This window comes from Mobula birostris, chromosome 3 (assembly GCF_030028105.1).
Source record: "Mobula birostris isolate sMobBir1 chromosome 3, sMobBir1.hap1, whole genome shotgun sequence".
Lineage (NCBI taxonomy): Eukaryota > Metazoa > Chordata > Chondrichthyes > Myliobatiformes > Myliobatidae > Mobula > Mobula birostris.
In genome coordinates, this window is record NC_092372.1 from 3,879,931 (window position 1) to 3,906,578 (window position 26,648).

At 43.3% G+C, this 26,648-nt stretch overlaps 1 protein-coding gene across 1 annotated transcript in view; it reads right to left on the bottom strand.

The window, feature by feature from the left end:
• LOC140194870 (lipoxygenase homology domain-containing protein 1-like) overlaps positions 1–26,648 on the bottom strand; it is a 351,891-nt gene that overhangs the window by 219,431 nt on the left and 105,812 nt on the right. The window contains exons 8-9 of the mRNA XM_072252157.1: positions 23,733–23,847; positions 4,271–4,351 (exon numbers count right to left, since the gene is read on the bottom strand). Of these exons, the coding sequence (XP_072108258.1) occupies positions 4,271–4,351; positions 23,733–23,847 (196 nt within the window). The remainder of the gene's footprint in view (positions 1–4,270; positions 4,352–23,732; positions 23,848–26,648) is intronic.

A 26,648-nucleotide genomic window follows, 5' to 3' on the forward strand; every position in this document is an offset into this window, starting at 1 on the left:
CCGGCGGATTGAGCAGAGGTGACCAATGGAAGGTCCAACGGTCAAGAAGGCGGTCTCTGTAAGCGTCGTGGAATGTGTAGAGCAGGACAAGACACAGGAGATGTCCTGGTCATCCACTACGCCTAGTCCCATCTCCAGTCGTCTAAACTCTGTCTTGCCACTGGACCCAGATGGGAATTGGGAAGAGAGAGTGAGGCTGACGCTGCGCAACTCTCCCTCACTTAAATCCAAATCACGCGCTAGTCTCGACACCATCATTATGGTGTCGAGGTCCTCATCGACGTCAATGATGAACGAACAACATCAAGTGTGACGGTGGGAAAGTGTGTATGGAACCGGAGGAAATAGCAGAGGTACTTAATGAATACTTTACTTCAATATTCACTATGGAAAAGGATCTTGGTGATTGTAGTGATGACTTGCAGCAGAGTGAAAGGCTTGAGCATGTAGATATTAAGAAAGAGGACGTGCTGTAGCTTTTGGACAGCATCAAGTTTGATAAGTTGCCAGGACCGGATGAGATGTACCCCAGGCTACTGTGAGAGGCGAGGGAGGAGATTGCTGAGCCTCTGGTGATGATCTTTACATCATCAATGGGGATGGGAGAGGTTCCAGAGGATTGGAAGGTTGCGGATGTTGTTCCTTTATTCAAGAAAGGAAGTAGAGATAGCCCAGGAAATTATAGACCAGTGAGTCTTACCTCAGTGGTTGGTAAGTTAATGGGGAAGATCCTGAGAGGCAGGATTTATGAACAATTGGAGAGGTATAATACGATTAGGAATAGTCAGCATGGCTTTGTCAAGGGCAGGTCGTGCCTTATGAGCCTGACTGAATTTTTTGAGGATGTGACTAAACACATTGATGAAGGTAGAGCAGCAGATGTAGTGGATATGGATTTCAGCAAGGCATTTGATAAGGTACCCCATGCAAGGCTTATTGAGAAAGTAAGGAGGCACGGATCCAAGGGGACCTTGCTTTGTGGTTCCAGAACTGGCCCTCCCACATAAGACAAAGTGTATTTGTAGACGGGTCATCTTCTGCATGGAGGTTGGTCACCAGTGGAGTGCTTCAAGGATCTGTTCTGGGACCCTTACTCTTCGTGATTTTTATAAATGACCTGAATAGGGTCTTTTAAGAGACTTTTGGATAGGTACATGGAGCTTAGAAAAATAGAAGGCTATAGGTAAGCCTAGTAATTTCTAAAGTAGGGACATGTTTGGCACAACTTTGTGGGCCAAAGGCCTGTATTGTACTGTAGGTTTTCTATGTTTCTATGTTTAGATATAGAACCGCTAGAAAATGAGGCCGGAGAAATAGTATGGGGACAAGAAGATGGCTGATGAACTAAATGAGATCATAAGTAGGATAGATAAAGGGGATGCAGTGGATGTGGTATATTTGGTAGGAGGCAGCGAGTGAGAATAAAAGGATCCTTTTATGGTTGGCTGCCATTGACTAGTGTTGTTCTGCAGGGGTCCACTTCTTTTTATGCTGTATATAAATGATTTAGATGATGGAACAGATGGCTTTGTTGCCAAGTCTGCAGATGATATGATTGTTGGAAGGGCAGTTAGTTTTGAGGAAACAGGTAGGGTGCAGAAGGACTTAGACAGATTAGGAGAATGGGCAAGAAAGTGGCAAATGAAATACAAGATTGGAAAATGCCTGGTCATGCACTTTGGTAGTAGAAATAAATGTGCAGACTATTTTCTAAACTGGAAGAAAATCCAGGAATCTGAGATATAAAGTGACCTGTGAGTCCTTGTGCAGAACACCCTGAAGGTTAACTTGCAGGTTGTGTCGGTAGTGAGGAAGGGAAATGCCATGTTAGCATTCATTTCAAGAGGTCCAGAATACAAGAGCAAGGATGAGGCTTTATAAAGCACTGGTGAGGCCTCACCTTGAGTATTGTGAACAGTTTTGGGCTCCTCATCTTAGAAAAGATGTGCTGGCATTGGAGAGGGTCCAGAGGAGGTTCACAAGGATGATTCTAGGAATGAAAGGGTTATCATATGAAGAACGTTTGATGGCTCTGGGTCTGTACTCGATGGAATTCAGAAGGATGAGGGGGTATCTCATTGAAACCTTTCGAATGTACACAGCATAGATGTGGAAAGGATGTTTCCCATGTTGGGAGAGTCTAGGACAAGAGGGCACAGCCTCAGGATAGAGGGGCACCCTTTCGAAACAGAGATACCGAGAAATTTCTTTAGCCAAAGTGCGATGAATGTGTGGAATTTGTTGCCACATGCAGCTGTGCAGACCAGGTTGTTGGGTGTATTTAAGGCAGAGGTTGTTAGGTCTTGATTGGACATGGCTTCAAAGGTTACGTGGAGAAGGCTGGGAACTGGGGTTGAGGAGGAGATAGGAAAAACCAGATCAGCCATGATTGAATGGCGGAGCAGACTCGATGGGCCGGATGGCCTAATTCTGCTCCTATGTCTCATGGTCTTCTGGTTCCTCTCGTAACTAAAGCCATGACTTCAGCTGTCTGTGTGCTTGTCGGCCTCTTATATCCAACTCTGTCTCCATCAGCTGCTGTGCCACAGTCATGTCCCTCAAGATTCAAGATTATTATGTTATTTCCAGTACACAAGTGTAAAGGAGAACAAAATAATTGTTACTCTGGATCTGATGCAGCAGAAAAAAACACACAAGAAGATAAACAACACAATAATTAAAAAACGCACAATAAATATAAACACATAAAATAGCTTATATACACAGATTGATTGTATGTCCATAAAGTGGTGCTAGGGACAGGAGTGTCTGTACGTAAGGTGACTGACAGGAAATTATAAAGTGGTGGTGGTTGGGTCAGTGGGTGGAGGTGTTGATCAGCCTTACTGCTTGGGGAAAGGAACTGTTTTTGAGCCTGGCTGTCCTGGTGTGGATGCTATGTAGCCTCCTCCTTGATGGGAGTGGGACAAACACTCCAGGGTGGGTGGGATCTTTCATGATGTTACTGGCCTTTTCTGGCACCTTTCTGTATCTCTGTCCCTGATGGTGGGCAAGCTGGTGGCAATGATGCGTTGGGCAGTTTTGACGACCCGTTGTAAGGTCTTCCTGTTCGCTGCTGAGCAGTTTCCGTACAACGCAGCGATGCTCTCCACTGTGCATTTACTTCACAGGAAAATCACGAATTTAGCACCTGACAGACTGAACTCACTCTGCAGGACTCACTCTCATTCCTACCGATGTCATTGGTATCGACGTGGACCATGACCTCTGGCTACTCACGCTCCCAACTGTGCACCATTGATGCTGGCTACAAGGTCCTGAACCAAGATAGTTGGCACTTATATCCTCATGGTTCTCACAGAGGCTATCCAGTCCATTGAGACCATGGGCTCCTGGAGCAAATGCCCCTACATATTTCCCTGGAATGTATTCTTCCTCAAATACCCACGCCATCATGCCATCCACCTACACTAGAGCTTTATAGATATTGGTCAGACCATGCTTGGGGTACTGTGAGCTCTTTGGTGCCCCTTACCTAAGAAAGGCTGTGTTAGCACTGGAGATGATGCAGAGGAGGTTCATGAAAATGATTACGGAAATGAAAGGGTTAATATATGAGGAATGTTTGATGGCTCTGTGACTGTACTCACTGGAGTTTAGAAGAATGAGGGGGGATCTCCTTGTAACCTATCAAATATTGAAATGCCTAGACAGAGTGAACGTGGAGAGGACATTTCATATAGTTGGCGAGTCTCGGACCAGAGGGCACAATATCAGAGCAGAGGGATGTCCATTTAGAACAGAGATGAGGAGGAACTTCAGCCCGAGTGTGGTGATTCTGTGGAATTCATTGCCACAAACAACAGTGGAGGATAAGTCATTGGGTACATTTAAAGCAGTGGTTGATAGGTTCTTAATTAGTCAGGACATCAAAGGTTACGGGGAGACGGCAGGAGAATGGGTTTGACAGGGATAATAAATCAGCCGTGATGGAATGGTGGAGCAGATTCAATGGGCAAAATGGCCTAATTCTGCTCCTATGTCCCATGGTCTTTTGGCAATTTACTGACGTCAATGAACTTATCAGCCAGCATATCTTTGGGACATGGGAGGAGACCGGAACCCCCAGAGAAAACCTACAAGGTCACCTTCCACCAGAGCGCCAGAAGAGAGCAGCAATGTTCCCAGTCACAGTACCGGTGTGGTGAGTCGGCAATCACAGGGCGCTTCCGAGAGCATTCACCACCTCCCAGGTGGAAGGCATCTGATGAAAAAAACAAGCAGAGTGGAAAATATTGGAGGGGCATACCTTACTTTCTTTAGTGGGCCCACATTGTTGGTCTTGATTCGGAAAACATCAGTTTTGTTCTTTTCAAAGGCCGTTCTGCACCTGCAATGCACACACCAGTTGAATGGAAATCCATGAACGCAATGGAACTGTCACACAGTTTGTTGTAAACTCATGCATTCTTTACCAAAGTGAATGCAATTCTTGGCTGTATCTTCTGCTACCCCCAAGAATGGTGCATTCATGAAAGCCCAGTTTATCAAACCAAATAACTAAAGCAATCTTCCAGATTTTCACTCACCTATTATGTGGAAACTAGTTTAATTTTGTATTATGTTGTTTCATTCAGAAAATTCTACATTCTCAAATTTATTATCTCCAATAAAATAAAGCCAATCTAATCTGTCAGAGTTAAACAAAACAAAGGCAATACCTGGGTCTAACTAACCAATTTCAGCCTATTTACATCACAAAAGCTTGTACCAGACTCAAACACAAGAAATTATGCAGATGCTGGAAACCCTAAAGCAACACACACAAGAATACTGGAGCTCACAAGAACTCAGCAGCTCAGGCAGTATTTATGGAGGGAAGTAAACAGCTAACATTTTGAGCCAAGTGTTACAAGCCTCAAGGAGATCTGTGATTTTTTTTTGTGAGAATGATGTAATGGTCTTTTGGAGGTCAACTGATGTAATTTTCCTGCCGATGTGAGGTCACGTGATGACATGTGCACCACGGGTATATAAGGAAAGACCCCAGATGACGCAGTTAGCTTTTAGTTTTAGATTTCCAGCTAGAACGTACTGTGTCTCCATTTCTGTTGCGTATTTGTTTTTATGACGCTGTTTCATTTTTAAAACAGTTGTATGTTCTGTTGCAAGGTACAATGGTGTTGGACTGGAAATTTTTGCTAGATGTGTTGATGTACCTTATTCCAGCAGTAGTACAGGAGAGTGAAGACTTTATCGAAGTACGGGACCCGGAGGATTGAGAGGAGTTGGCATCGTTCGGCAGTTTAACAAAGGATCGACCTTATTGAGTCTTCATTGAAGGAGTAGTGACCTGCATCGAAGATAACTCTTGCCAAAAAGGAAAGAGTTCATGCAAGGTTTGCTCTCTAAAAGAAATTAAGGTCAGTTGTTTTAAACTGTTTATTTCCAGCATCGTGAATCCTGTGGACAGAACCAGCAGGAAAGTCGCGTCTATGAAGAAATCCTTCTCCAGAGGAGTCTCTCCTAATTGAACATATAAATCTGTTGGACTTTCGAATTTACCATTTTGAGAACTATATCTGACTTTACCACTTTAAGAACTGTTTTCGCATTTAACGCTTTCAGAACCAGTGCCGAGTGACGATTTGTTGAACGGCTGCATAGCGGTTAACTTCCGGTTAAGGTTTTCGTTTTTTTAAATTGTTTATTCGTGTTTAATAAATGTTTGGTTGTTTTTATATAACCTGTCTCGATTGATATTCATTGTTGCCGGTTACATAACACAAGACCACCCTTCATCGAGGCTGGAAAGGAAGAAGCCAGAAATCAAAATTGTACTCCTTCTCCTTCCCTCACACCGCCCCAACTTCTTATTCCGGCTTCTGCTCGGTCTATAACATTGACTGTTTATTCCTCTCCATAGAACCTGCCTGACCTGCTGAGTTTTTGTTGGTTGGTTTAGTGCAATGTTGTGGGCGAATGGCCGGTTAAACCACAAGACCATAAGACATAAGAGCAGAACTTGGCCACTCAGCTCAATTCCAACTCTGCCATTCCATCACGGCTGATCCCGGATCCCACTCAACCCCATACACCTGCCTGCTCACCATATCCTTTGATGCTCTGACCGATCAGGAAACGATCAACTTCTGCCTTAAATATACCCACAGACTTGGCCTCCACCGCAGTCAGTGGCAGAGCATTCCACAGATATACAATTCTCTAGCTAAAAAAATCCCTCCTTACCTCTGTATAAAGGGTTGCCCCTCAATTTTTAAGGCTGTGCCCTCTAGATCTGGATATCCCAACCAGAGGAAACATTCTCTCCACATCCACCTTATCTGGTCTTTTCAACATTTGGTGATTTCAATGAGACCCCCACACATTCTTCTGAATTCCAGTGAGTACAGTTAAGTTTCCAAATGCTCCTCATATGTTAACCCTTTCATTCCCAGAACATCCTCATGAACCTCCTCTGGACTCTTTCCAAAGACAACACATCCTTTCTGAGATATCCCAGCCACTGTTGGGAGGCCTATATATAACTGCTAAGAGGGTCCTTTTACTCTTGCAGTTTCTTAACTCACCCCACAGGGATTCAACATCTTCTGTCATATCTTTCTACTGATTTTATACCACTCTTTAGCAGCACAGCCACACCATCCCCACTGCCTACCTTCCTATCCCTCCGATATAACGTGTAACTTTGGACAGTCAGCTCCCAACTACAACCATCCTTCAGCCACGATTCAGTGATGACCACAACATCATACCTGACAATCTGTAATAGTGCAACAAGATCATGTACCTTATTTCTTATACTCTGTGCATTAAGATATAACACTTTGAGTACTGTATTTGCTACCCTTTTTGGTTCTGCATCCCAAATGCACTGATACTCACTCTGCTGGCTGCAATTATGTCCTATCACCTGCCTGCCCTTCCTGACAGTCCAACTGCACGCTATCTTTGCTTTGTTACCATCCATCCTATCCTGAGTCCCTTCACCCAGTTACCAACCTCCCCAAACCCCGCCAAATTTGTTTAGACCCTCCCCAACAGCTCTAACAAATTGGCCCTCCATATTTCTTTCATCTATGTGCCTATTTCAGAATCTCTTAAATGTCCCAAATATATCTGCCTCAGAGTGTTCCACACACACACCTACCAATCTCTGTATAAAATGCCCCCTATACATTCCTCAATCACCTTACAATTCTGCCCTCTTGCATTAGCCATTTCCACCCCGGGAAAAAGTCTTTGTCCATCCACTTGATCTATGCCTCTTACCATCTTGTACAGCTCTATCATCATTTCTCATCCTCCCTTGCTCCAAGTAGAATAGCCCAAGCTCACTCTTCTATCCTCATAAGACATGCTCTCCAGTCCAGGAAGCTCCCTGGTGAATCTCCTCTGCATGCTTTCTAAAGCTTCCTCATCCTTTTTATAATGAGGTGAGCAGAGGCAACCTATGCTCTCAGACATGCAACAGCAATGTGCAGAATCCACAGTGTAACGTGGCGAAGTTACTGAGAGCTTTTGATGACTTTCTGACATGAACAAAAACAAGTTTTAGAAGGGTAGATTTTGCCTCTCTTGATTGTTGTTTGTACCAAGTCTAAAGCAGCCAATGTTAATCGCTCTTCAGAGTGGACTCCCTTTTGCCCATCAGAAAGTCCTGTCTGTAACAACTAGACACACAAAAGAGTTGACATTTCCCACAATGAGTTTGTAGAAGAGTTTTAATGAGAGAAGCACCTTTAGGTCAACTAAAGCACGTCCAGTTACGACTCCAGTCTCTCTAATGATGGAACCTCGGAACAATGGAACCTATTATAGCAATTTGACATGAGATTCCTCACACCAAATCAATCATGACTAAACAAGCAGCAGTTAAACAGATGGAAATGTCTCAATTCCTTCACTTGATTAATATCCAAATCCGGAGTATATAATCTATGTAAAAAATCAATCTAGCTTTGTTTCAAGATTACTTAGAGTCACAGAACACTACAGAACAGAAGCAGATCCTTCAGCCCATCTAGTGCATGCTATTAATCTACCTAGTCCCATCAACCTGAATCCACACCATAGCTCTCCATATCCCTCCCATCCACTCACCTATCCAAATTTCTCTTAATTGTTAAAATTGAACTCACTTCCACCGGCAGCTCATTCCACCCCCTGAGTGAAGAAGTTCCCCCTCATTTTCCCCTTAAACATTTCACCTTTCACCCTTAACCCATGACCTCTAGTTCTATTTTCACACAACCTCAGTGGAAAAAAGCCTGATGTATTTACCCTATCTTTTCCTCTGTCAAATCTCCTCTCCTTCTCCTTCTCTCCAGGGAATAAAGTCCGAACCTATTCAACTCGGGTCCTTGAGTGTGGGCAACAGCCTTGTAAATTTTCCCTGCACTCTTTCAGTCTTATGGATATCTTTTCTGTAGGTAGATGACAAGACCTGCAACCACCAATGTCTTATACAACTTCAACTTAACACTCTCTTCATGACCGTATCTACCTGTGATGCCACTTTTAAGGAATTATGAATCTGTATTCCTACATACCCCTGTTCTACTGCGCTCCTCAGTGCCCTACCTCTCACTGTGCAAGTCCTTTACTGGTTTGCCCTGCCAAATTGTAAAACCTCACACTTGTCTGCATTCCATTCCATCTGCTATTTTTCAGCCCCTTTTTCCAGGTGGTTAAGACCTCATTGCAAGTTTTGATCGTCTTCCTCGCTGTCCACGTCACTCCTAATCTTAGTGTCATCGGCAGATCCAGTTTAGCTTAATTACTAAACTTATGACTTAATCATACAAACAGGTATTTTCAAAATTTTATTATTAAAATTGGTTGGTTAATTAATTAATTTCTTTGCAATACATAGCAGCTCTGAGGATATTGATATTGTTCTGATATTTTTGGAGCTTTTCCACCATCATTGGTAACGTGCACAACTGGTCGGAGAATTGTTGGTAACACTTACCTGCCTGGATCATGGCCAAACATGGATTTACTTTCAAACTGTTATTTATTAATCAAGGTGAACACTTAAAAGAAAGATACATGTCTTTTTATCCCACTTATCATGGTCCACATCTCCTGCATCCCTTATCGGAGAGCTACAGAAGATATGCATGATGAGTTGGTGTAAAATTGCATGTATTCTTTTTTCTCCACGTTGCTGAAGAAAAACAAAGCCACTGGCAATGACCATGAGGACCACAGAAGATTCATGGTGTTTCATCGTTTTTATCAGACATGGTAGCTCTCTAATTCCCAGCTGTTCTTCCAGCCTGTCTTCTGCCTACCAAATCCTGATAAATCCGTCTGAAACCTCATGCATTTCCTCAAAACCAAAACCTGAAAATTCGAAGAAAGGATAAATGTTTATCACTAGAACATTCCATACATCTTTTTCTATCCTCTTATCATGGCTTTAGTTGGCATAAATGTGAAGGACAATCTGAGTAAGAGTGTGTGATGTGCCATGGGCAGTACCTACTGGAGGCACTCCCTCAGGAAGGCGGCATCCTTCACCAGTGCCAGCCATCACCTCACAACTACCATCGAGCAGGAGGTACAGAAGCCTTATGTCCCACACCACCATAGAGTCACATGGTACCACAGCACAGAAACAAACACGTCAGCCTATCTAGTCCATGTCAACCTGATCTTCTGCTTAGTCCCATCTACCTGTACCTGGGCTCTATCCCTCCATACACCTTCCATCCGAATGCCTATACAAACTTCCCTGAAATGTTACAATTGAATCCACATCCAACAGCTCTGCCAGGTTCCCCTCAACCATTTGGCTCTTGGGCACTAAAAGGAGTAGGAAAGCTCAAGGAGACCAGAGATGAGGGCATGGGTCAGGAAGGATTTTCATTTCAAGTGTGCCAGCCCAATGGACTGGAAAATAAAATGAAGAGGCCCCACGTAGGAAAGAATGATGACTTACACATACCAAACAAAGCAGGCAGCTGCTTTGGTTACCTGAACAATAGAATCTTCCCATTCCTAATGATGAATTTAAAATGGCCTTAATGCACCAGGGGAGGAGGTTCTGGTCAATAATTCCCTGCTGTAGACTGTTGCTGCTGTACACTACACCCACCAGATACTAATCTCCTGTCTGGAATGAGATTGTCAGAATGCAGTTGGTGATCTGTCGCTCAATATCAGCAGAGCAAAGGAGCTGATCATTCACATCAGGAAATGGAGGGGAGCAAACGTCTGTGTCTGCATCAATAGTGTTGACGTTGAGAGGGTTAAGAGCTTCAAGTTGCTCCTAGTAAACATCATCAAAAGCCTGTCCTGGTCCTACCAAGTAGATTCCATGGCCAAGAAAGCTCACCAAGGTTTCTCTGGAGACCAAAGAAATTCAGCACGTCCCCAGTCATTCTTATCTTTATTGATGCCCCATGGACAGCATTCTGTCTGGATGAATAATGGCTTAGTACAGCAAATCAAAATTCGAAGTAAATTTATTTGTTATCAACGTATGACACTGAGATTCATTTTGTTGTGGGCATTCACATTAAATACAAGAAACACAATAGAATCAATGAAAGACCGCACACAACAGGATTGGTAAGGAACCATTGTACAAAAGACAACAAATTGTGCAAATACAAAATGAAAGAAAAGAGAAATAATAATAATAAATAAATAGGCAATAAATATTGACAACGTGAGATAGTCCTTGAAGAGGTTCCTCTACCTTCGTCCTGATGGCAGCAGTGAGAAGAAAGCACGACCTGGATGGTGGGGGACCCAGATGATGGATGCTGCTTTCCTGCAACAACGCTCTGTGTAGATGTGCTCAATGGTGGGGAGGGCTTTAATCGTAATGGACTGGGCTATTTCCACTACTTTTTTGTAGGCTTTTCCTTTTAAGGATATTGGTATTTCTGTACCAGGCCATGTTGCAATCAGTCAATGTACTCTCCACCACACGTCTATAATCCAAGGTCCTATTCAACCCCATATATTTGCCCTCTCACCATATCCTTTGATGCCCTGATCAATCAGGAATCTAACTACTTCCACCTTAAATATACCCATGGACTTGGCCTCCACCACAGTCTGTGGCAGAGCATTCCACACATTTACTCTTTGGCTAAAGAAAATTCCCCCTTACTTCTGTTCCAAAAAGGTCGCCCCTCAATTTTGAGGCTGTGCCCTCTACTATTGGATACCACCTCCCCCCCCAGGAAATATTCTCCCCACATCCACCCTATCTAGTCCTTTCAACATTCGGTAGGTTTCAATGAGATCCCCCCGCATTCTTCTAAATTTCAGTGGGTACAGGCCCAAAGCTGCCAAATGCTCTCATATGTTAACCCCTTCGTTCCCAGAATCATCCTCATGAACCTCCTATGGACTGTCTCCAATGACAACACATTCTTTCTGAGATATGGGGCATAAAACTGTTGACAATTCTCCAAGTGCGGCCTGACTAGTGTCTTATAAAGGCTCAACATTATCCCTTTGTTTTTATATTCTATTCCCCTTTGAAATAAATGCTAACACTGCATTTGCCTTTTTTACCACAGACTCAACCTGTGCATCTTCTGGGAGTCTTGCACGAGAATTCCTAATTCCCTCTGCACCTTTGATGTTTGAATGTTCTCCCCAATTAGATAATAGTCTGCAATTTTGTTCCTTTTATCAAAATGCATTATCATAATTTTCCCAACAATGTATCCTATTTGCCACTTTTTTGTCCATTCTTCCAATTTGTCCAAGTCCTGCTGCAATCACATTGCTTCCTCAGCAGTACCTACCCCTCCACCTATCTTTGTATCATCTGCAAATTTTGCCACAAAACCATCAATTCCATTATCCAAATCATTGACAAACAATGTAAAAAGCAGCAGCCCCAATACTGACCCCCTGAGGAACACCACTAGTCACTGGCAGCCAACCAGAAAAGGCCCCTTTTATTCCCACTTGCTGCCTCCTGCCTGTCAGCCATTCCTCTATCCATGTCAGTATCTTTCCTGTAACGCCATGGGATTTTATCTTGTTAAGCAGCCTCATGTGAGGCACCTTATCAAATGGCTTCTGAAAATCCAAGTAAATGACAATCACCGTCTCTCCTTTGTCCATCCTGCTTGTTACTTCCTCAAAGAATTCTAACAGATTAGTCAGGCAAGATTTCCCTTCTCACAAACCATGCTGACTTTGACTTATTTTATCATTAGTCTCCAAGTGCCTCGACCTCAACCTTAATAACAGACTCCAACACTTTCCCATCACTGTAGTTAGGTTAACTGGCCTATAATTTCCTCTCTTTTGTCTTCCTCCCTTTTTTAGAGTGGAGAGACATTTGGAATTTTCCAGTCCTCTGGGACCATACCAGAATCAAATGATTCTTAAAAGATCATGACCAATCTCTTCAGCAACCTCTCCCAGGACTCTGGGATGTAGTCCATCTGGATCAGGTGACTTAACCACCTTAAGACCTTTGAGTGTGTCTAGCACTTTTTCCTTTGTAATAACAATGGCACTCACTCCTGCTCCATGACACTCACAGACCTCTGGCACACTGCTGGTATCTTCCACAGTGAAGACTGATGCAAAGTACCCATTAAGTTCATCTGTCATTTCTTCATCCCCCATTACTACCTCACTAGCATCACTTTCTGGTGATCCAATATCAACTCTCACCTCCTTTTTACTTTTCATATAACTGAAAAACATTTGGTATCCTGCTTTAGATTATTGGCTAGTCTGCCTTCGTATTTCATCTTTCCTTTCTTATAGCTTTTTTAGTTGCCTTTTGTTAGATTTTCAAAACTTCCTGATCATCCAACTTCCCAGTCACTTTTGCTACCTTATACGTCCTTTCCTTGGCTTTTATGCAGTCCTTAACTTCCCTTGTCAGCTATTGTTGCCTACCCCTGCCATCTGAGAACTTGTTCCTCTGTGAGATATATCTATCCTGTGCCTTGTGAACTATTCTCAGAAACTTCAGCCAGCTGTGCTCTGCCATCAACCCCGCCAGTATCCTCCTCCAATCCACTTCTGCAAGCTCCCTTCTCATGCCCTTGTATTCAATTGCGATAGTGATACGCATGACTTATGCTTCTCCCTCTCAAGCTGCAATGGTGTCATCAGCAAACTTAAATCTGACACTGGAGTAACTTTAAATTCCTTGGCAGTACTATATCAGAGGATCCATCCTGGGAATGTGTGTATGTGCCATTACAAAGAAAGCTTGACAGTGCTTCTACTTATTAAAAGTTCGTTTAGTTTCAACATGACACCCAAAACTTCTATAGATGCACCATGGAGAGTATCCTGACTGGCGGCATTATGGCTTGTTATGGAAACACCAATGGACTTGTACAGAAAAGCCTACAAGAACGGGTGAATACAACCCAGTCCATCACAAGCGAAGCCCTCCAGATTATTGAGCAGATTTACAAGGAGTGCTGTCACAAGGAAGCAGCATCAATCATAAGGACATATCATTCAGAACATGCTCTCTTCTCACTAGTACCAGTGGGCAGGAGGGACAGGACCTCAGGGCCCACACCACCAGGTTCAGGAACAGTTATTACCCCTCAACCATCAGGCTCCTGAACCAGTATGGATAATTTCAATAACCACAACACAACCAATTCTACAACCTTTCAAGGACTCACTTTCAAAGACTCTACAACTTATGTTCTCAGTTTTATTTATTTACTATTTATAAATTTATTATTTGCACTTTTGTCTTTTTTTGTACATTGGATGTTTGTCAGTCTTTGTTCTGTATAGTTTTCCATTGTGTTTCTTCATTTTCCTGTAAGTGCCTGTTAGAAAATGAATCTCGTGGTTGTATTATACACACTTTGATAATAAATTTACTTGAACTTGTGATGATAATAAGCACATACGGTTACAATTCTAACTCCACCATGGACGTCCGGTCCCAAGTCCAGCTGTGAAAGAAGGAGTTAGACCCAGTGCCACAGAAACACCAACAGAAGCTCCAAAGACCCCAACCTAGAGATCAACCAAGGATCTTCAATGAGTTACACCATTAACGACTGAAACACTGGCCCAGTCGATGCCCCAGCAGGTGTGACAGGCTTAAGAGGAAGAAGGATTACAACTGTAATTCGTAGATCTGGAATATAAAAGACGGATGGTTCATACTAGATGAAAAGGCCAGTGGTTCTGTAACAGCTCATGATAAGAAGGTGCAGAATCTCATATGTTGCTTATTTCTCAAATAGCCAACCTTAACATTGAGTTAACGATCCAGTTACAGCTGAAGATACATGATATTCTATCCTTTTTGCTATGGTTTGTCGAACTTAAATTCAATATCCGGTGTTGAAGAACGGTTCTGATCAAGTGGAAACCACGACAACTGCATAATTAGATCTGAACATCTCCCAGCTCTCACAGAAAGCTCTAGAGAGGTGCAGAGAGAGCATGTTGTATGGAAGACAGGTGAGGCAAGCTAGGGCTTTAGTCTCCGGAGCGAGGGAGGGTGAGTCACTTCGACTGAGGTGTTGTTGTTGAGTTCTGTCAAGCTGTCATTGATTCATGGCGACCCTATGGATAGTGTAGTTTTCTGTAGGGATTTCGGGGCAAGATAAGTAAGTTGATTGCCAGGCCTCGCTTCCCTGCATATCAGCTGCCACCCAGTTTGGGACCCGGCTGGATTCAAACGCAGGGCCAGTACACTACTGGCCAGCGACAGAGGTGTACAGGAGGCACAGACAGAGTGGACAACAAGCAATTCTTTTGGAAATGTCTATTGCCAGGGCGCACAATTTTAAGGTGATTGGAGGAAAGTGTTGCGGGGGGCTGGGGAGAGATGTCAGAAGTAAGTTTTGATATACTGAGAGTGGTAGGTGTGTGGAACGTGCTACCAGGTGTGGTGGTAGAGGGAGATACATAAGGGACATTTAAGAGATTCTTGAACAGGAACATGGATGATTGAACAATGGAGGGCTATGTGGAAGGGAGGGGTAGATTGAGTTTAGAGTAGGTTAAAGATTGGCAAGACATCATGGGCTTGGAAGACTGCACAGTGCTGAACCATTTTATGTTGAATGCTGCACGTATGCTCTATGACACTCAAAAGACCATGAGATATAGGAGCAGAATTAGGCCATTTGGCCTGCTTAGTCTGCTCTATTTCATCATGGCTGATCCAAATTTTCCTCTCAGCCCCAATCTCCTGCTGTCTCCTGTATCCCTTCATGCCCTGACCAAACAAGAATCTATCAAACTCTGTTTTTAAATACACATAAAGACTTGGCCTCCACAGCTGCCTGTGGTGAAGAATTCCACAGATCACCACTCACCGCGAAAGAAATTGCTCCTCATCTCTGTTATTTCTTCAGCAGATTGAATGGGGCACAACTGCACAAGCATGTGGAGGTTGGCCAGTGAAAACAGCGGGAACAGTCTAAAAAGAAGACAGCTTTACAGACAAGGCATCAGAGTAGAGGGAGACAAGAGTAGGAAGGCTTTGGATCAACGAGGCTCCAGTGATAACAGGTCGAGGCGAGGTAAGTTATCAGTTTAGAATACAGACAGGAAGTATGTGTGTGAGACCGGTTTTCTGTGATTGGTGCCAGATGTGGGAGGTCCTGGAGACTCCCAGTCTCCTGGACGACCACATCTGCACCAGGTGTGTCGAGCTGCAGCTCCTTAGGGACCGCATCAGGGAACTGGAGATGCAGCTTAATGACCTTCCTCTGGTCAAGGAGAGTGAGGAGGTGATAGAAAGGAGTTATAGGCAGGTAGTCATACCTGGGCCTCGGGAGACAGATGTGGGAGCAGGAAGGGCAAGAGTCAGATGCTAGAGAGTACCCCTGTGGCTGTCCCCCTTAACAATAAGTACTCCTGTTTGAGTACTGTTGGGGGAGACGGCTAACCTGGGGGAAGCAACGGTGGCCACACCTCTGGCACAGAGTCTACACCTGTGGCTCAGAAGGGTAGGGAAAGGAAGAGGATGGCAGCAGTGATAGGGAACTCTATAGTTAGGGGGTCAGACAGGCAATTCTGTGGACACAGGAAAGAAACGCGGATGGTAGTTTGTCTCCCAGATGTCAGGGTCCGGGATGTTTCTGATCGTGTCCACGATATCTTGAAGTAGGAAGGAGAACAGCCAGAGGTCGTGGTATATATTGGTACCAATGACATAGGTAGGAAAAGGGAGGTCCTGAAAAAAGACTACAGGGAGTTGGGAAGGAAGTTGAGAAGCAGGACCTCAAAGGTAGTAATCTCAGGATTACTGCCTGTGCCACATGACAGTGAGTACAGGAATAGATTGAGGTGGAGGATAAATGCGTGGCTGAGGGATTGGAGCAGGGGGCAGGGATTCAGATTTCTGGATCATTGGGACATCTTTTGGGGTAGGTGTGACCCGTACAAAAAGGACGGGTTGCACTTGAATCACAGGGGGACCAATATCCTGGCGGGGAGGTTTGCTAAGGGTATTGGGGAGAGTTTAAACTAGGATTGCTGGGGGGTGAGAACTGAACTGAAGAGACTGGGGAAGAGGAGGTTGGCTCACAAATAGAGAAAGCTTGTAGACAGTACGAGAGGGAGGATAGGCAGGTGATAGAGAAGGGACGTGCTCAGACCAATGGTTTGAGATGTGTCTATTTTAATGCGAGGAGTATTATGAATTTAGCCGATGAGCTTAGAGCGTGGATCAGCACTTGAATCTATGATGATGTGGCCATTACAGAGACTTGGATGGCTCAGGGGCAGGAATGGCTACTTCAAGTGCCAGGCTTTAGATGTTTCAGAAAGGACAGGGAGGGAGGCAAAAGAGGTGGGAGTGTGGCACTGTTGATCAGGGATAGTGTTATGACTGCAGAAAAGGAGAAAGACATGGAGGGATTGTCTACTGAGTCTCTGTGGGTGGAAGTTAGAAACAGGAAGGGGTCAATAACTTTACTGGGTGTTGTTTATAGACCGCCCAATAGTAACAGAGACATTGAGGAGAAGATAGGGAGACAGATTCTGGAAAGGAGTAATAATAACAGGGTTGTTGTGGTGAGAGATTTTAATTTCCCAAATATTGATTGGCATCTCCCTAGAGTGAGGGATTTAGATGGGGTGGAGTTTGTTAGGTATGTTCAAGAAGGTTTCCTGACAGAATATGCAGATAAGCCTACAAGAGGAGAAGCTGTACTTGATCTGTTATTGGGAAATGAACCTGGTCAGCAGTCAAGTCTCTCAGTGAGAGAGCATTTTGGAGATAGTGATCATAATTCTATCTCCTTTACAATAGCATTGGAGAGGGAGAGGAATAGACAAGTTAGGGAAATGTTTAATTGGAGTAAGGGGAAATATGAGGCTATCAAGCAGGAACTTGGAAGCATAAATTGGAAACAGACGGAAGAAATGTGGCACGTTCAGGGGATATTTGCGTGGGGTTCTGGGTAGATACATTCCAATGGGACAAGGAAAGGACGGTAGAGTACAGGAACCGTGGTGTACAAAGACTGTTGTAAATCTAGTCAAGAAGAAAAGAAGAGCTTATGAAAGGTTCAAAAAACTAGGTAATCATAGAGACTAGAAGATTATAAGGCAAGCAGGAAGGAGCTGAAGAATGAAATCAGGAGAGCCAGAAGAGGCCATGAGAAGGCCTTGGTGGACAGGATTAAGGAAAACCGCAAGGCATTCTACAAGTATGTGAAGCGCAAGAGGATAAGACGTGAGAGAAGAGGAAAAGATGTGAGGGAATAGGACCAAACAAGTGTGAAGTGTGTATGGAACCAGAGGAGATAGCAGAGGTACTTAATGAATACTTTACTTCAGTATTCACTATGGAAAAGGATCTTGGCGATTGTAGGGATGACTTGCAGCAGACTGAAAAGCTTGAGCATGTAGATATTAAGGAAGAGGAAGTGCTGGAGCTTTTGGAAAGCATCAAGTTGGAGAAGTCACCGGGACCAGATGGGATGTACCTCAGGCTACTGTGGGAGGCGAGGGAAGAGATTGCTGAGCCTCTGGCGATGATCTTTGCATCATCAGTGAGGACAGGAGAGGTTCCGGAGGATTGGAGGGTTGCAGATGTTGTTCCCTTATTCAAGAAAGGGAGTAGAGATAACCCAAGAAATTATAGACCAGATTTATGAACATTTAGAGAGGCATAATATGATTAGGAATAGTCAGCATGGCTTTGTCAAAGGCAGATCGTGCCTTACGAGCCTGATTGATTTTTTTTGAGGATGTGACGAAACACATTGATGAAGGTAGAGCAGTAGATGTAGTCTATATGGATTTCAGCAAGGCATTTGATAAGGTACCCCATGCAAGGCTTATTGAGAACGTAAGGAGCCATGGGATCCAAGGGGACATTGCTTTGTGGATCTAGAACTGGTTTGCCCACAGAAGGCTAAGAGTAGTCGTAGATGGGTCATATTCTGCATGGAGGTTGATCACCAGTGGTCTGCCTCAGGGATCTGTTCTGGAATCCCTACTCTTCGTGATATATATAAATGACCTGGATGAGGAAGTGGAGGGATGGGTTAGTAAATTTGCTGATGACACAAAGGTTGGGGGTGTTGTGGATAGTGTGGAGGACTGTCAGAGGTTACAGCGGGACATTGATAGGATGCAAAACTGGGCTGAGAAGTGGCAGATGGAGTTCAACCCAGATAAATGTGAGGTGGTTCATTTTGGTAGGTCAAATATGATGGCAGAATATAGCATTAATGGCAAGACTCTTAGCAGTGTGGAGGATCAGAGGGATCTTGTGGTCCGAGTTCATAGGACACTCAAAGCTGCTACGCAGGTTGACTCTGTGGTTAAGAAGGCATACGGTGCATTGGCCTTCATCAACCGTGGGATTGAGTTTAAGAGCCGAGAGATAATGTTGCAGCTATATAGGACCCTGGTCACAGATGGAGTATGGAAAAAATACAATAGGTTTGGAATAATTTCAAAAGAAGGATTAAATTGATATTATACTGAAGTTGGGAGAAACAGACAAGTTGTAAATTTGGAAGGGGAGACTGCTTTTGACTCAGAAAATGTTGTGGTCCTAATGATACTGAATGATTGGCAGAACCTTCCAAAGAGCTTAGTGTTGAATAGCTTAAATCCTTGCATCATTTAAACAGTGTTAAGATTTCTGGAGATACAGCACAGTGAAAGGACCTTGCAGCTCAGTGCCCGTGATGCGCAATTACACGCATATGTCCAATTCACATCTCTGGAGTGAGGAAGAAACCGAGGCACCCAGAGGAAACTGACGTGGTTACGGACAAACTCCTTGGAGACATCGGTGGGAATTGAACCCGTGTCGCTGGCATTAGCCAACCGCTGTGCTATCGTGCCACCCCTCAATGTCTGCTCCGTGGCCCTGTGGGCAGAATATCAGAGTTGGGAGGTGTGTCCATTATTGGGGTGGGAGCTGGACATTGCTCGAAATTCAGTGGAACGAGCTGTAATATGTGATGAGTGTTGAGGAACGGGCCTTTATCACGAGATATTACCAAAAGACACAGGAGTAGAATTAGATTATTCAGCCTATCGAGTCTACTGCACTATTCCATCACAGCTGCTTTACCATCCCTCACAACCACATCTCCTACCTTTCTCCTGCTGCTGTGGGAGGGCAGCCTAAAATGACAGAGCCTCAGACTCCCTCAGGGCTTGGAGAGCATCTACCCTGCCTCTCAGTGACTTTGATAACAGGTGGAAGTTGTGATTTCCTCGGAAACACACTGAAATGCTTACACTAGTTCGCAAGGAGGAGGAAATTCTCTCATGCCAAGATCCTGGCCCAAATAGAAACCTGGATCATCGTGCGACTCAGACTACCATCCCTGCTGCCCTGCCCCTTGTGCAGCATCCCCTGAAGGTTCATTTGGTAGAAGGAATAAAGGCATAGACTACTTTCTGAACAGAGAGGAATTTCAAAATTTCAAGGTGCAAAGAGACTTGGGAGTCCACGTGGAGGATTCCCTAAAGTCTAACTTCAAGGTTGAGTAAGTGGTGAGGAAGGCAAATGCAATGTTAGCATTCATTTGAGAGGACGAGAGTGCAAGAGCAAGGGTGTAATGCTGAGGCTTTATAAGGCACTGGTCAGACTGTACTTGGAGTACTGTGAACTGCTTTGGGCCCCTTATCTGAGAAAGGATGTACTGGCATTGGAGAGGGTCCAGAGGAGGTTCACAAGAACGATCCGGAAAATGAAAGGGTTAAATTATGAGGAGCATTTGATAGCTCTGGGCTTGACTTCTTGGAGTTTAGAAAAATGAGGGGGTTGTTTCCCATTGAAACCTATTGAATATTGAAAGGTCTATAGAGTGGATATATGTTTCCTGTGGTGGGGGAGTTTGGAACCGGAGGGCACAGTCTCAGAATAGAGGGGCATTCCATTTAAAACAGACACGAGGAGGAACTTCTTTAGCCAGAGGGCGATGAATTGTGGAATTCATTGTCACAATAGCTGTGGAGGCCAGGTCTCTGGGTATATGTAAAGTGGAGGTTGTTAGGTTCTTGATAGCAATGGTGTGAAACGTTACATTGAGTAGGTAGTGGAATGGGGTTGAGGGGGATAATAAGTCAGCTGGAATGGAATGGGGTTCAGAGGGATAATAAGTCAGCTGGAATGGAATGGGGTTCAGAGGGATAATAAGTCAGCTGGAATGGAATGGGGTTGAGAGGGATAATAAGTCAGCTACAATGGAATGGGGTTGAGAGGGATAATAAGTCAGCTACAATGGAATGGGGTTGAGGGGGATAATAAGTCAGCTACAATGGAACGGCAGGGTGGAGCAGACTCAATGGGCCAACTGAGCTAAATCCACTCCTATGTCTCATGACCTTATGGTCTCTACTGCCAACTTCATGGCCAGTTCATACCACTGAGTTATACTTGGAACTTTGATGTAAAGACAAGTGTGTGCATCTAACAATGTAAAATACATCATATGCATCAAATAAGAATTCCCCAGAACAGTGGTTCCCAACCTTTTTTATATCATGGACCCTTACCATTAACCAAGGGGTCCGTAGAGGCCAGGTTGGGAACAGTGAGGGGTGTGCTGATAAGCGAGGGTATACTGATAACAAGAAGGCAGATATGTTGGGTTTCTTATAGAACATTAAGAACAAGCATAAACCTTGAAGGGCCGAAGAGCCTGAACTGGGTTGTACTGTCCTATGTTTGATGTTCTATGATAAATCCCCAGGGCCAGATGAAATCTATCCCAAGTTACTGAGAGATGAAAGGGAGGAGACTGTTGTGCCCATGACAGATTTTTGTGCTCTCCTTGGCTAGAAGTGAGGACCCAGACGACTAAAAATTGGCCATTATTATTTGCCCATTTAAGCAATTGGGATAATCCAGTAAATTATTGTGTGGTGAGTTTCACATCACTGGAATGGAAGTTACTGGAGGAAATTCTTACAGATAAGATTTACTCTCATTTGGGAAAGCATGGATTTGATTGGGATAGTATCATGGCTTTATGTGGGGGAGGTCAGATCTTATGAATGAGTTTTTTGTGGAGGTGATAATGCTGATTGATGCACATTGATTGTTAGTCCTTGTGTGTAGTTTTTCATTGTTTCTATTGTATATCAGCAAGGAAAATGAATCTCAGTATTGTATATGGTGACATACATACTTTGATAATAAGTTTACTTTGAATTTTGATGAGGATAAATGCAATTGTAGATATACACATGGAAACTGATATAGATACAATTTTGTATACACAAATGTGCATACAGAGTAATGTGAACAGAACTTGCACAATTAACCGAAGTAGGCATTATATATGCTCGTGTGTGTGTGTGTGTGTGTGTGTTCAGTACTGTGCAAAAGTCTTAGGCTCCCTAGATTTTTTTTAACGGTTTCACATGGTATGGACTCCTCAGAGCCCTGATCCTAACATTATCGATTGCCTGAAGAGAGAGAAGCAAATGAGACAGCTAAAGTCTACAGAAGAACTATGGCAAGTTCTCCAAGATGCTTGGAACAATCTACCAGCTGATTTTCTTATAAAAGCACACGACAGTGTACCTAAGAGAATTGATGCAGTTGTAAAGGCAAAGGATGGTCACACCAAATATTGATTTGATTTATTTTTTTACTGTTTACTGCTCTTTATAGTAATTTTTTGATATTTAGAAACTTCATTTCATTATTTTTGAAAGCACCTTTGCTTTACAGATTTTTTTTTACAAGTGTCTAAGGCTTTTGCACTACTGTATGTTCCTGTGTGTGTGTGTGGGGGGGGGGGGAGATGGAGGGAGATAAAGTCTGCAGCAATAAACTGTTTCTCATTTCACCTCAAAAGACAAAACATAGCAAAACAGGTCTAGAATTTCATGTATTTTCCTTCAAGCCAACACAAACACATTCAATCACTCCAACCCAGTATCTCTCCCCTTGAACATTATATATCTGTGTGTATACCTCTTCTCTGTGCTGGAGAAATGGACAAAGAGAAATCATTGTCAAATAAACTGTCAAAATACATTCAATATGCCATTATCATTGTATAGTTACATTCGGGTAGACAAAGTACAAGTTTAACACTGTACATTATATTCTCATAATCAACTTTATCACACCATTATAAAGTATCATGATCATAAGTATTGCAACATCTTAAGGATTAGGATACTGTTACACTGTTACCGTCATTAGATACTATTTTTGCATTCTGAATGTAGTATCATTCTACCACCTTGGTCCCTGTACAATATATCCAGGAGTTATCTTTGCCCAGTTACTTTTCATATCTGCACTGTTGTAGAAGAAATTAGGAAGTTGAGAAACAGGGAGTAACTCAGAATTTTCCTCATTTCATTTTGGTTAAGTCAGTGTTTATTGGTTGGTTGAGTGATCCTTATCACTGGCATTTTTCATCACCCTGCCAAGCTGAAGCAAATTAGCCATCTGCTTCGGTGGGCCAATAAACCTTCAAATTCATACCACAATTGCATTAAGAACAAAAGATTAAGATAGTAATAAAAATATCTGATCTGATTTCATTTGGCTTTATTCTAAATATAATGTCATCAGACATCAAGAGCATTTCCTTCCATTTACACCCAAAAATATATTAGTAACCTCACTCGGTAGACCAGTGGAAACCAAGAGTGGCCTTTATTTCAATCTCAAGTGATAGAATTGTCGCAGCAAAGAAGGAAATTGTTTATTTCCTGCCAGCTCTTTGTACGGTCGGTGATCTCAGGGCTATTTCCTCACTCTCTCCACACAGACTGGTATTGGTCTGTTTTTCATGCTCACGGGCACTGATAGATGTGAACCACTGATCCCTACACTCTGCCACTGCCCTCCTTGTTGTTAATCTGTTCCCCCTGCTTGTTGAACCAGTCACTCATGGAAACAGCTTCTCTTGATTTACCCCTTGTAAGCATGTCAAAATCCTGCTTAATTTTGTCAGCTTTCCTCCTAATCTTTCTCCAAGCAGAAGTTATTACCAATGGCAAATAAGAGCCCATACTAAACACAGCATCAATGTGCCTATCTATGAGCCTCTTAGACATCCCTAATGTATCTTCCTCTACCACTATCCCTGGCAGGATATTCCACACACTTACCGCTCTGTAAAAAAACCTACCGCTGACATCCCCCTCCCCAAACTTTCCTCTGAAAGAATGCGTAAGTTTCGTTCACTCACTAACAATACTTTGCCATGAGGGAATCTGTTTGCCTTGGTGGAGAACACTAAGTAACTGGCTGAAGCAACCCAGAGTAACCATTGCGAGCACCTTGAATTCAGTGAATGCAGCTCACTTACTTGCTGGTCAGATGTACCTTTGGTGTAATTCCAAACTCGCCGAAGAGAGTGACGAATACATTGGCATCGGTTCCGGCTCCCCGGACATCTCCTGTCACAGTAACCACTTCGTAAACTGCAGAGGGAAGGACAACACCAAGAGCTAAGAAAGCATCAGGAAAACATTGCTCTCCAACAGTGTTACAGGTAGACGGGCTTATAAAGAAAGCTTTTGGCACAGTAACCTTCACAACTCAGTGTGTTGAGCACAGGAGTTGGGATGTTATGTTGAAGTTGTATAGGACATTGGTGAGGCCAAATTTGGAGGATTGTGTGCAGTTCTGATCACCTACCGACAGGAAAGGTATCAATAAGATGTGAAAAAGTGCAGGGAAAACTTACAAGGATGTTGATGAGACTTGAGGACCAGAGTTATAGGGAAAGTTTGAATAGGTTCAGGCTTTATTCTCTGGAGCGCAGAAGAATGACAGGAGATTTGATAGAGGTACACAAGTTATGAAGGGTGTAGATAGGGTAGGATGAACACTCAGTGTGCAAAGGACAAAAAAACTGTGCAAGTACAAAAAGAGAAACTAATAATAATAAATAAATAAGCAATAACTATCGAGAATATGAGTTGCTGAGTCCTTGAAAACGAGTCCGTGGGTTGTGGAACAAGTTTAGTTTTGGGGTGAATGGATTTATCCTCGCCGGTTCAGAAGCCGAATAATTGAGGGGCAATAACTGTCCTGAACCTGGTGGTGTGAGTCCTGGGGCTCCTGTACCTCCTTCCTGATGGCAGACGTAACATAAAGATTTTTACTCCTCATGCATGTAAAGGATGTAAGAAATAAAGTCAATTCAATTCAAAAAAATTTATTTTTATTGAAGGAATGACACATTACAGAATATATAATGGATTACATTTTCCTCCATTTTGCTTTTATATCGTACCCCCAAACAAACCTCCCCCCACCCACCCTCCCCAAACATATCATGGCAGCTAATATATTTCCAACACAACAATTCACAAATATAAGTACGGACATTTCACAGCCATAACCCCACACTACTTCAAGACGACGGCTCACACACATCTGCAACATGTCAGATGATCCAAAATACACTCATATTTACAATTCATCAACCACCCTGTGAGGTAAATTATAAGCATGTTAAATGGGAGGTAACTTCCCAGGTGCAATCAAATGCCTTCAACTGGTAGATAATTCCTTAAGACTCCCAGAATATGATAAGAAAGGTTCCCATTTCGAAAAGAACTTTTTCACAGACCCCTCAAAGTGAATTTAATCTTTTCTAATTTCAGAAAAAAACATTACATCTTCTAACCAAGCAGCAGCAGTTGGGGGAGTGGCAGATTTCCAAACCAGCAAAATTCTCCTACGGACCAATAGCAATGTAAATGCAATGATATCCGACTGGCTTGCATTTAAACCCAAGTCATCATCTGCCACACCAAATACAGCTATAAGCGGGCAAGGTCTCAGGGTCACCCCCAAAACCTCACTGATAATTTTAAAAACCAGTGCCCAATAGTCATCAAGCCCAGGGCAAGACCAAAATGCATGTACTAAACCAGTCGGAGAGAAGGAACACCTGTCACAGCCAGCATCTGTCCCAGGGTATATGTCTGCAAGTCTGGCTTTACTTAAATGTACCCTGTGTAAAACTTTAAATTGTATGAGCCCCAGTCTAGCACATGATGATGAGAAATGAACCCTATTCAATACTTTTGCCCAATATTCCTCAGCCAGATCCATACCGAGGTCATCTTCCCACCTACTCTTAGTTTTGTTTAGATCTTGAACTCCCAAAGTCATCAGCTGAGAGTATAGTTCAGAAATCAGCCCCTTATTGTTAAAGCTAAGAGTGAATTTTCCCATAACATAGCAGGTGGTAGATCAGGAAAAGAGGGAAATTTTTCCTTGACAAAGTGGCGTCAATTCAATTCAGTGAGACAAGAGCATATCCTGGGTAGTGGGGGCCTTAATGATGGGTGCTGCTTTCCCATGACAGTGCTCCATGTAGATGTGCTCAGTGGTGGGGAGAGCTTTACCCTTGATGGACTGGGCTGTATCTAATACTTTTTGCCGGATTTTCCATTCAAGGGCATCGGTGTTTCCATACCAGGCTGTGATGCAACCAGTCGGTGTACTCCCCACCTCACATCTACAGAAGTTTGTCAGAGTTTCAGATGTCATGCTGAATCTTCGTAAACTTCAAAGACAGTAGAACTGCCATGGCTTTTTTGGACCTCCGCCTTTCATATTGTTTGTAAATGACTTAGAGAACGGAATTACTACGTGGGAAAGTTTGCGGATGATATGAAGATAGGTGGAGGGGTAGGTGGTGCTGAGGAAGCAACGCGATTGCAGCAGGACTTAGACATATTGGAAGAATGGGCAAAAATGTCATGGAATACAGTGTTGGGAAATGTACGATAATGTATTTTAGTAAAAGGAACAACAGTGCAGACTATTATCTAAATGGGGAGAAGGTTCAAACATCAGAGGTGCAAAGGGAATTAGGAGTCCTCGTGCAAGGCTCCCAGAAGATTAATTTACAAGTCGAGTCTGTGGTAAAGAAGGCAAATGCAATGTTGGTATTTATTTCAAGAGGAATAGAATATAAAAGCAAGGAGATAATGCTGATGGTTTATAAGACACTAGTTAGGCCGCACTGAGTATTGTCAATGGTTTTGGTCCCTATATCTCAGAAAGGGTTTGTTGTCATTGGAGAAGGTCCAGTGGAAGTTCACGAGGATGATTCCAGGGAAGAAGGGGTTAACATATGAGGAGTGTTTGGCAGCTTTGGGCCTGTACCCACTGGAATTTAGAAGAATTCGTGGGGATCTCACTGAATCCTACCAAACATTGAAAGGATTAGATAGGGTGGATGTGGAGAGGATGTTTCCTG